The sequence below is a fragment of the Hemiscyllium ocellatum genome, chromosome 10 (genome assembly GCF_020745735.1).
Source record: "Hemiscyllium ocellatum isolate sHemOce1 chromosome 10, sHemOce1.pat.X.cur, whole genome shotgun sequence".
Taxonomy (NCBI): Eukaryota; Metazoa; Chordata; class Chondrichthyes; order Orectolobiformes; family Hemiscylliidae; genus Hemiscyllium; species Hemiscyllium ocellatum.
The window spans coordinates 114,477,648-114,489,783 of NC_083410.1; the positions used below are offsets into that span (position 1 = coordinate 114,477,648).

At 42.1% G+C, this 12,136-nt stretch overlaps 1 protein-coding gene across 13 annotated transcripts in view; it reads left to right on the forward strand.

The window, feature by feature from the left end:
• LOC132819922 (utrophin-like) overlaps window positions 1-12,136 on the forward strand; it is a 751,240-nt gene that overhangs the window by 574,043 nt on the left and 165,061 nt on the right. For all 13 annotated transcript variants that reach the window (XM_060831897.1, XM_060831902.1, XM_060831903.1 and 10 more), the window contains one exon: window positions 4,557-4,703. In XM_060831897.1, the coding sequence (XP_060687880.1) occupies window positions 4,557-4,703 (147 nt within the window). The remainder of the gene's footprint in view (window positions 1-4,556; window positions 4,704-12,136) is intronic.

Sequence of the window (12,136 nt, forward strand, 5' to 3'; positions counted from 1 at the left end):
AATTTCTAGAAACATTTCATGTTTTGTTTACTTGATGTATTTAGACAGCTTGCCTGGAGCAAGTCTGTTTTTCTTGGGATGAGACCACTTTCAGACATACTCATAGAGCCATAGAGGTGTACAGCATGGTTCAACCCGTCCCTGCCGACCAGATATCCCAACCCAATCTAGTCCCACCTGCCAGCACCTGACCCAATACCCTCCTATCCTTCCTATTCATATACCCATCCAGAAGCCTTTTAAATGTTACAACTGTACTAGCCTTCACCACTTCCTCTGGCAGCTCAATCCATACACGTACCACTCTCTGTGTGAAAAAGTTGCCCCATAGGTCTCTTTTATATCCTTCCCCTCTCACCCTAAACCTATGCCCTCTAGTTCTGGACTCCCCAATCCCACGGAAAAGACTTTGTCTATTTACCCTATCCATGCCCCTCATAATTTTGTAAACCTCTATAAGGTCACCCCTCAGCCTTCGACGTTCCAGGGAAAACAGCCTCAGCCTGTTCAGCCTCTCCCTGTCGCTGAAATCTTCCAACCCTGGCAACATCCTTGTAAATCTTTTCTGAACCCTTTCAAGTTTCACAACATCTTTCCGATAGGAAGGAGACAAGAATTGCACGCAATATTCCAACAGTGGCCTAACCAATGTTCTGTACAGCGCCACATGACCTCCCAACTCCTGTACTCAGTACTCTGACCAATAAAAGAAAGCATACCAAACGCCTCCTTCACTATCCTATCTACCTGCGACTCTACTTTCAAGGAGTTATGAACCTGCACTCCAAGGTCTCTTTGTTTAGCAGCACTCCCCAGGACCTTACCATTAAGTGTTTAAGTCCTGCTAAGATTTGCTTTCCCAAAATGCAGCACCTTGCATTTACCTGAATTAAACTCCATCTGCCACTTCTCAGTCCATTGGCCCACCTGATCAAGATCCTGTTGTAATCTGAGGTAACCCTCTTCACTGTCCACTACACCTCCAATTTTGGTATCATCTGCAAGCTTACTAACTGTATCTTTTATGCTTGCATCCAAATCATTTATGTAAATGAGAAAAAGTACAGGAGCCCATATCACTCTAAACCCTTCCTATTGACATACTCATCCAGATGCCTTTTAAATGTTGTAATTGTGCATGCCTCCACAAACTGTTCCGGCAGTTCGTTCTATATGCATGTATCCTCTCCATGAAAAAGTTCAACCTCAGATACTTTTTAAATCTTTCCCCTCTCACTTTAAACCTTTGTCCTGAGTTTTGGACTCACTCAACTTGGGAAGAAGACCTTGGCTAATCACCCCATGCATGTCTTTAATGATTTTTATAAGCTTCGAAAAGGTCATTCCCCCAATCACTGCACAATGTGAAAGATATAATTGCACTGGAGGCATTGCAGATGAGATTCACCAGAATGTTGCTTATGGCGGAGCATTTTAGCTATGAAGAGAGTCTGGATAAGCTCAGGTTGTTTTCTTTAGAGCAGGGAAGGTTGAGGGGGACATGAATGAGATGCGGTAAGATTGAGGGGTGTGGACATAGTGGAATGCACTCTCAGGGAGGGTGATTGAGGTTCATTATTGTCTATTTATTGAAGACACTTTCTAGCTTTTTAAAAAAAAACTGTTGCCTCAGTTTTGGTAAGAGCTCAACTTCACTGAAATATCTTTACAATAATACAGCTGCTCCTTGGGCAACTAACTTAACCTACCACAACAAACACTCAACAACTAGACAAAATAATTCCAGACAAAGCATTATCAATTTTTAACACCAAACTGGAGCAGTAATGAATTGGTAAAGCTGTCACTGATGCACAATGTGTTTCTTCCCAATGGTCTCAGTTAACATTGCTAACCACTGCTATTATAAAGTCATGTTGTCTTGTATGAATAAACATTAGGACCCTTGTGGATACTCTGCTCCAAAGCAGTGGGATTTCACAGGTTACCTTTAAGCATTATTCCTACACATCCCTGGGTGTCATAGAGATGTACAGCATGGAAACAAACCCTTTGGTCCAACTCATCCATGCCAACTAGATATCCTAAATTAAACTTCTCCCATTTGCCAGCATTTGGCCCATTTCCCTCTAAACCGTTTCTATTTATATAGCCATCTGGATGCATTTTAAATGTCATAACTTTTCCAGCCTCCTCCACTGCCTCTGGCAGTTCATTCCTTATGTGTGCCCCTCTCTGCGTGGAAATGTTGCCCCCTAAGTCTTTTAGATCTTTGCCCTCTCACCTTATGGGTGGCACAGTGGTTACCACTGCTGTCTCACAGCGCCAGAGACCCAGGTTCAATTCCCGGCTCAGGCGAATGACCATGTGGAGTTTGCACATTCTTCCCGTGTCTGCGTGGGTTTCCTCCGGGTGCTTTGGTTTCCTCCCACAGTCCAAAAATGTGTAGGTTAGGTGAATTGGCCATGTTGTAGTGTTATGTAGGGCAGTGGGTCTGGATGGGTTGCGCTTCAGCGGGTAGGTGTGGACTTGTTTCCACACTGTAAGTAATCTAATCTAAAACCTTAAACCTATGCCTTCCAGTTTTGGACTCCTCTGCTCTGAGGAAAAGATATTGATTGTTAACCCTATATAAGTCCCTTGTGATTTTATAAGCTTCTATAAGGTTATCCCTCAGCCTCCAATATTTCAGGGAAAATAGCTCGGGCCTATTCAGCCTCTCCCTGTAACTCAAACCCTCCAATCCTGGCGACATCCTTGTGAATCTTTTCTGAACCCTTTCAAGTTTCACAACATCTTTCCCATAGCAGGGAGACCAGCACTGAATGCAGTAATTGGCCTAACCAATGCCTGTACAGCCGCAAGATGACCTCCCAATTTCTATACTCAATGCACTGACCAATTAAGGCAAGCATACTAAATGCCTTCTTCATTACCTTGTCTACCTGTGACTGCACTTTCAAGGAACAATGAACATGCACCCCAAGGTTCTTTGGCAACACTCCCCAGGACCTTAGTATTAAGTGTAAAAGTTCTGCCCTGACTTACCCTACCAAAATCTAAAACCCTTTACACATTAATCCTAATTGTCTACTCTTTGTTTGGTGAGATGTATAAAAAGGAAAAGTTTGCACTTACTCAGGCAAACCTAACCCTATGTCTGGATGCTGATTTTTAAGTGGCTTGAATTGGAGCTGGTTAATGAACTGCGTTTCTGGAAAGGATCCAGAAGAGATTTACCAGGATGTTAACAGCTTGAGTTATAAAAAAAGGTTGGGGAGATTGGGACTTTTTGCACTGGAGTGTTGAGAGATGACCTGATAGAAGTTTATAAAATAACGAGAGGTAGATAGAGTTGATGGTAAATTACTTTTCCCAAAGATGGAGAATTTCAAGATTCAAGGGCACGTTTTTAAGGTGAACGGAAAGAGATTTTAAAAATACATAAGAGGGTTGTTTTTACACAGAGGTTGGTTCACGTGTGGAATGAACTTTGAGGAAGTGGTAGATGTGAGTACATTTACAGTGTTTAAAAGAAAATTTGGATGGATACACGAATAGGACAGGTTTGGAGAGATATAGGCCAGACCAGCAGGTAGGACTGGTTTAGTTTGGGATTATGTTCAGCATGGACTGGTTGGACCGAAGGGTCTGTGTCAGAGCAGTATGCCTCTAAGACTATGTGTCAGGATGTCATTATATATGATGTGCATCAGGCAGGGATATACATATCTTCAAATACAATTCTGCATTGCGAGAACATAATGTTAGAAATGGGAGCAGGACTAGGTAGTATTGCCCCTCAAAGTCCTGTTGAGTTGATTTGTTCTATTGTCTTACCTATTTCATAGAATGTATACAGTGTGGAAACAGGTCCTTCAGCCCAACAAGTCCACACCGACTCTCTCAAGAGTAAACCATCCAGATCCATTCCAAGTCCTATTATCCAATATTTTTACCCCTGACCAATGCACCTAATCTATGCATCTCTGAGCACAATGGACAATTTAGCACTGCCAACTCACCTCACCTGCACATCTTTGGACTGTGGGAGGAAACCAGAGCACCCAGAGAAAACCCACACATACATGGGAGAATGTGCAAACTCCACACAGACAGTCACCCGAGGCTTGAATTGAACCCGAATATCTGGCGCTGTGTGGCAGCTTGGCTAACCACTAAGCAACTATGCTGCCACACTTATTAAATTCACTTTTTAAAAAGAATTCTTTCACAGGATGAGCGCATTGCTGGCAAGGCGAGCATTCGTTTCACACCCAGGAACGGCTTGGTACACCATTTTGGAAGCCAGTAAAAAGTCAACCACATTCCTGTGAAGCTGAAATCATGTACCAGCAGATTTCCTTCCCTCAATCAAATTAGTGAATTCATTTTTCTTTTCCAACAATTTGTGAAAGTTTCATGGTCACTGTTACTTTTAATTCAAGATTTTAATCATGGAATGTCATTTCCACCAGATGCTTTTGTATTCTGTATTAATATGAGGATGTTAGTTTTAACCTAATTTCTTATTGATGTTTAATAATTAACTTCAACATGTTTCTCAGATTTTGTTTGCTTACTCTCTCCATTAGGCTTTTAAAGAAGAAATTGCCCCGGTGAAGCAAGAAGTGAAAATATTAAATGATCTGGCTAGTCAGTTATCTCCACTTGATGTCTTTTTATCTCCAAAGATTTCTCACCAGCTTGATGACCTAAATATGAGATGGAAACTTATACAGGTAACAGGGAAAACATTTTCAGAGCCAATTAATCTGCTCTAGAAAGTATGTACTATCCTACAATTATAAGCAAATAATTTGTCTGCAAACCCAAGTACAAAATAAAGAAGGAGAAAGTGAGGACTGCAGATGCTGGAGATCAGAGCTGAAAATGTGTTGCTGGAAAAGCGCAGCAGGTCAGGCAGCATCCAAGGAGCAGGAGAATCGACGTTTCGGGCATTGAGCCCTTCTTCAGGAGAAGAAGGGCTCATGCCCGAAATGTCAATTCTCCTGCTCCTTGGATGCTGCCTGATCTGCGCTTTTCCAGCAACACAGTTTCAGTACAAAATAAAGAACCCTCTCTTGCCAGCAAGTAATTAATATTTCATTATCATGGTTTATGTAAGTATTCAGTTTTATAATAATTCTTTTTCAAAGATACAATGTGCCAGTTTAGTCTGCACCTTAAATTTTAATCACAGAACCAAATCCAAATAAATAGTGAGAGATGTGAACACCCAAACTGCTCTGCTAAAATGGTTGTGCACTGGAATAATTTAATATCTTCTGATGAAGCAGCAGGTAGCATGCACTTTTTCGATCTATCAGAAAGAATTTGAAGGTGGACCATTGTGGTATCTGCTGCACACTTCAGTATTATGTGTTGTTTCATACATTTTAAGTCCCTGAGAAAGACATACTTTAAAAAATTATGAAAAAAAAGGTATACTTGATGCACAGAAGGGAAAAATGACATAATATTGTATGGACTGTATTTATTTCTTTGAATTGAGCAGATTTTGGTTGATGTCAGCAAAGCAGAATATGAAAATTTTCTTAATCCCATAGAGCCTCATTAAGTGTTTTATTGGGAAAATAAGTTCAATCTCGTTCTGTGCCTGTAGCTAGTTGTCCATGTGGCACAATAACACTCCACCTCAGTCCTGGAAAACAGATGAGAACATAAGAAATTGGACCAGCATCTGGATGTTCCAACTCTCAAACCTGCCCTGACATCCAATAAGTTCATGGCTGATCTCCTCCAGGACTCAACTCCTCCTTTATGTCAGCTTCTCAGAGCCCTTAACTTCTCTATGTCAAAAATCTGTCTACCTCCTCATTAAATACTTTCAATGATCTAGCTTCCACAATTGTATCCTAAACAACCACTACTGCTGAGAGAAGAAATAGTTTTGCATCTCGGATTTATATGAATGTTTCCTTATTCTGTAACTGTGTTGCTGAGTTTGAGATTTCCCCACAAATGAAAACATCTTGTCCACATCTAGCCTGTCAAGCCCCCTCAAAATATTGTGTTTGAAAAAGATCAACCCTCATTCTTCTAAACTTTAATGAATAAAGACCTAATCTGTTTAGCTATTCCATGAATCAGTCCAGTGGACTTCTTTTGAACTGTATCCTTTCTTATATTTAAGGACCAAGACTGTACACAGTACTCCAAATGTGAACCTCTCAATGCCCTGTACAATTGCAATAAGGCTTGCTATTTTTGAACTAAAACCCCCTTGCAATAAATGCCAAAATCCCATTGCCTTCTTAATTCCTTGCGTCACCACAGTCACGCCTCACATCAACTCCACCCTACCAAAGTGCCTTGATCCTTTGCAATTCGCCTACCAGAGCAACAGTTCCACAGCTGACACCATCTCCCTTGCCATACACGCATCCCTGGAACATCTGGATAACAAAGATACCCACGTGAGGCTCTTACTGGCTACAGCTCCATCTATCACATTGTAATTCCAAACAAAATCATCTCTAAACTCTGAGACTCTAGGTCCCGGCTCCCAACTCTGTAACTGGATCCTTGACTTCCTGACCTATAGACCATAATCAGTAAGGATAGTGACAACACCACATCCACCATAATCCTCAACACCGGTGTCCCACAAAGCTGCATACTCAAGCCCCTACTACCCTCCTTATGCAATGACTGTGTGGCCAAATTCCGCCACATTTTCATTTATAAGTTTACTGCTAATACTGCTATTGTAGGTCAGATCTCAAACAACGAAAGGAAAGATATTGTGTGCCTGGTGGCCTGTGTAAAGATAATAATCTCTCAACTTCAGCAAAGCAAAGGAGCTGGTCATTGGAAATGGTGGGCAGGGCACGCTCTTGTCTGTATCGATGGCGCTGTGAGATGGAGATGGTTGACAGTGTCAAGTTTCTGGGAGTGATGATCACCAACAATATGTCCTGGTTCACCCATGCTGACGTGATGGTTAAGAAAATACAACAATGTCTCTACTTCCTCAGGAGGCTAAGAAAATTCAGCATGTCCACAAGAACTCTTACCAATTTTTATAGGTGCATCACAGAAAGCATCCTATCTGAAGCAGTATGGCAACTGCTCTTCCCAAGACTGCAGAAAACTACAGATAATCATGAACACAGCCCAATCCATCATGCAAAACAGCCTTCCATCCATTCCATGTATACATACCACTGCCTTGGGAAAGTAACCAACATAATCAAAAAACCCTTGCGCCCTTGTTATACTGTTTTCCTTCAGGGAGAAGCAATAAAAGTTTGAATGTATGTATGAATAGTTTCGATAACAGCTTCTTCCCATTGTTATTTGACTTTTGAACGGACCCCTCAAATGTTAATTCTGAATGCTCTCTGCACATTCTCTGCAGCTGTAATACTGTATGCTGCACTCTGTTCTGTTATCCTGATGCACTTGATATAATATGATCTGCCTATATCAATCAGTCACCTGCATGCCAATGTGTGTTTCATGGACTAGAACAACTAAGTCCTCCTGCCTGCATTTGTTGGAGTCTCCCTCTATTTAAGTACTAATCTACCTTTTGGTTGTACTTACCAAAGCGTACTTCCTTACATTAAACTTCATCTGCCAATTTTTCACCCACTTCCTTATCCTATATATCCCCTTGCAGATTCTTTATGTCCTGATGGCAACATTCTCTCCCGTGTGATTTTTATATCATCAGCAACTTTGGATGCATTACACCTTGTCCACTTCTCCAAGTTATGTAAAAGATGGTAAATAATTGTAGCCAAAGTATTGATCCATGAGGTACTCCACTAGTTATGGGTTTCCAACTTGATAAAGACTCATTAATTAATTGGATTTCAACCTGTGTTTTCTGAACTGATTTGTCACTGAAAAGTAAGAACACTTACTCCTTAGGTTTAATCAGTTTTCCAATAAAATAGATGGGATGGTAGTTAGAAAATATTTAGCTAAGTAATTGAAAGGAGAAGTATTTTAAAAACTGCAATTTAATTATTTTTAAATCAGATTGTAATATTTATCTTTTATTAAGGTATATACAATAGTTCTTGATGAATACAGATAATCATTGAGGAAGGCGGCAGTGGCCAAGTGGTATTATTGCTCAACTATCAATCCAGAAATCCAGGGACCTATGTTCAAATCCCACTATGGCAGACTGTGGAATTTGAAATCAATTAAAACAAAATCTGGAATTAAGAGTCGACTGATAACTATGAAACTATTGTCGGTTGTCAAAAACAGGACTAATTGCATGCCAAATGGCAAAGACAGCAAGTGATAGACCAATCCCACAACCAGAGTTTCAAATCTAAGCTTTGCAGTCCTGCCACATCCCGTCGTGAATGGTGGTGGACAATTAAAGAACTTACTGTTCCATAAATATCCCTATCCTCAATGATAGAGGAGCCCATCACATCAGTGCGAAAGATAAAGCTGATGCATTCATAACAATCTTCAGTCAGAAATGCCAAGTGGATGATCCGTCTCTGGCTTCTGCAGTGGTTCCCCATCATCACAGATACTGGTCTTCAGCCAGTTCGATTCACTCTACGTGATGTCGAGAAATAGTTGGAGGCATTGGATACTACGAAGACAATGGGCCCTGATTACATTTCAGCAATAGTACTAAAGACATGTGCACCAGAACATGGCACTCCCCTAGCCAAGCTCTTCCAGTACCATTACAACACTGCCACTTACCTGACAATATAGAAAATTGCCCAGGTGTGTCCTGTACACACAAAGCAGGACAAATCCAACCCTGCCAATTACTGCCCAATCAGTCTACTGCCCATCATCAGTAAAGAGATGGAAGGGGTCATCAACAGTGCTATCAAGCAGCACCTGCTCAGCAACAACCTGCTCAGTGATGCTCAGTTTGGATTTTGCCAGGGTCACTCAGCTCCTGATCTCATTACAGCCTTGATTCAAACATGGGCAAAACAGCTAAATTCCAGAGGTGAGAGTGACAGCCCTTGACTCAAGGTCGCATTTGACCGAGTGTGGCATCAAGGACCCCTGGAAAAACTGGAATCGATGGGGTATCAAGGGGCAAACATCCACTGGTTCGAGTCATACCTGACACAAAGGAAGATGATTGTCGTTGTGGAAGGTCGGTCATCTCAGGTCGAGGGCATCTCTGCAAGAGTACCTTAGGGGAGTGTCCTAGGCCCAACAATCTTCAGCTGCTTCATCAATGACCTTCCCTCTGTCATAAGGTCAAAAGTGGGGATGTTCGCTAATAATTGTTCAGTGTTCGCGACTCCTCAGATACTGAAACAGTACATGTTCAAATGCAACCATATCTGAGCTATATCCAGGCTTGGGCCAACAAGTGACAAGTAACATTCACGCCACACAAATGTCAGACAATGACCATCACCAATGAGGGACGCTCTGACCACCACCCCTTGATATTCAGTGGTATTACTATCACTGAATCCCCCATTGTCAACAACCTGGGGGTCACCGTTAACCAAAAACTAAACTGAACTCACCACATAAACACAATAGATACAAGAGCAGGTCAGACACTAGGGATACTGCGGCAAGTAACTCACCTCCTGACATTCCAAAGTCTATCCACTATCTACAAGACACAAGTCAGGAGTGTGATGGAATACTCCCCACTTGCCTATATGAGTGCAGCTCCAAAAATACTCAAGAAGCTTGGCACCAACCAGGACAAAGCAACCTGCCACATTCACGAACATTCAATCCCTCCACCACCGGCGCTCAGTTGTAGCAGTGTATGCCATCTACAAGCACTGCAGAAATTCACCAAAGCTCCTTAGACAGCACCTTCCAAACCCACGACCACTTCCACCCAGAAGGGCAAGGGCAGCAGGTGCTTGGGAACACCAGCACCTGCAATTTCCCCTCCAAGCCATGCACCACCCTGGCTTGGAAGTATACCACCATTCCTTCCTAGTCGTTGAGTCGAAATCCTGGAATTCTCTCCCTACCGGCATTGTGGGTCAACCCACAACAAGTGCACTGCAGCGATTTAAGAAGGCAGCTCACCCCCACCTTCTCAAGGGCAAATAGGGATGGCCTATCAATGCTGGCCAGCCAGTGATGGCCAAGTCCCACAAATGAATTTTTAAAATATTAAGCTTCATGAAAGGCCTGAATATAGTTCATGATGATTTATTGTAGCATAATTTCCATCCATCTGTCTGAGGATTCAGATTTGTTTAGTTCGTTGTGGTGGGCGACACAGTGGCTCAGTAGTTAGCACTGCTGCCTCACAGCACCAGGATCCTGGGTTCGATTCCCGCTTGTCTGTGTGGAGTTTGCACATTCTCCCTGTGTCTGCGTGGGTTTCCTCCAGGTGCTCCGGTTTCCTCCTACAATCCAAAGATGTGCTGGTCAGGTGAATTAGCCATACTAAATTGCCCACAGTGTTAGGTGCATTAGTCAGGGGTAAATATAGGGTAGGGGAATGGGTTTGGGTGGGTTTCTCTTTGGAGGGGCAGTGTGGACTTGTAAGACCGAATGGCGTGTTTCAATACTATGCAGAATCTAATCTAATCTAAACCAGAATTTGAAGCATGGACACACATTATATTTGCTAAATCTCTGTCTTTTCCCTGTAGTTCAACCTGTTCAGTTTTGATGTTACATCTGCAAGGAACCTAAAGTCAAGCCACCTCACATTGACAACTCACTGCGCATTTCGTTCCTCGGTTTAAGAAAAGTGACAGTTTCTGGCATCAGATCAAAAGATCCTTGCAGGACCTCCCCTTGACTTAGCTACCTCACATTAAGTTGGAGGATTTGTTCTTTGTAGCTCTTGCTCAAACCAAGCTTACAATCTTCACAATTCACCTTAACTTTGATCATTAATGTCTAATCGCACCTTTGCCTAGTCACGCAGTTTCCGGTAGCAAAATTTATACAGTGGCATGATGATCGACAAAGCTGAGGGAATGTGGCAGGCAGGCGATGTTGATGATCAGAGATTCTGCAATCGACTGGTTGATTGTGACCTATACTTTGGAAAACATGGTCTTACCGTGTCCCAGAGCTACTCATTTCTGCTTCTCGCATTAGCTGCTGGTGTCTTAGTGTAACCTTAATAAATTATGAAGTAATTACTTTGATCTTTGTTGGTGGGTTATAGACTTGTTTGCCAAAACAGACAAAATCAGAATCATTTCTGCAAAATTCAACAAAGCCCACATTGGTGGCAAGCATGGTTGGTGTACCATCATTTGTGATGGAAACCAGTTTCAAATATTGACTGGAAATGTATTTCGAATACTTCAGATGGGTCAGTTTTTGTCCAGTGTGTGCATGAGGGTTTCCTGACAGAGTATGTAGATATCGGGTAAAAAAAAATGAGGTCTGCAGATGCTGGAGATCACAGTTGAAAATGTGTTGCTGGTTAAAGCACAGCAGGTCAGGCAGCATCCAAGGAATAGGAAGAGTATGTAGATATGCCAACATGAGACGAGGCCACATTGGATTTGGTAAGAAAAAGGAGGAAGCATATGTCAGCTGTAGACAGGATAGATCGAGTGAATTCTTAGAGAGTATAAAGGCAGTAGGAGTAATTAAGAGGGAAACAGGGAGGGCAAAAAGGGGACATGAGATAGCTTTGGCAAATAGAATTAAGGAGAATCCAAAGGACTTTTACAAATACATTAAGGACAAAAGGGTAACTAGGGAGAGAATAGGGCCTTTCAAAAATCAGCAAGGTGGCCTATGTGTGGAGCCGCAGAAAATGGGGGAGATACTAAATGAGTATTTTGCAACAGTATTTACTATGGAAAAGGACATGGGAGATATAGAATGTAGGGAAATAGATGGTGACATCTTGAAAAATATCCATATTACAGAGTAGGAAGTACTGGATGTCTTGAAACACACAAAGGAAGATAAATCCCCAGGACCTGATCAGGTGTACCCTAGAACTCTGTGGGGGTCTCGGGAAGTGATTGCTGGGCCTCTTAGTGAGATATTTGTATCATCGATAGTCACAGCTGAGGTGCCAGAAGACTGGAGGTTGGCCACTGTTTAAGAAAAGTTATAAAGACAAGCCAGGGAACTATAGACCAGTGAGCCTGATGTCGCTTGTGGGCAAGTTGTTGGAGGGAATCTTGAGGACAGGATGTACATGTATTTGGAAAGACAAGAACTGATTAGGGATAGTCAACATGGA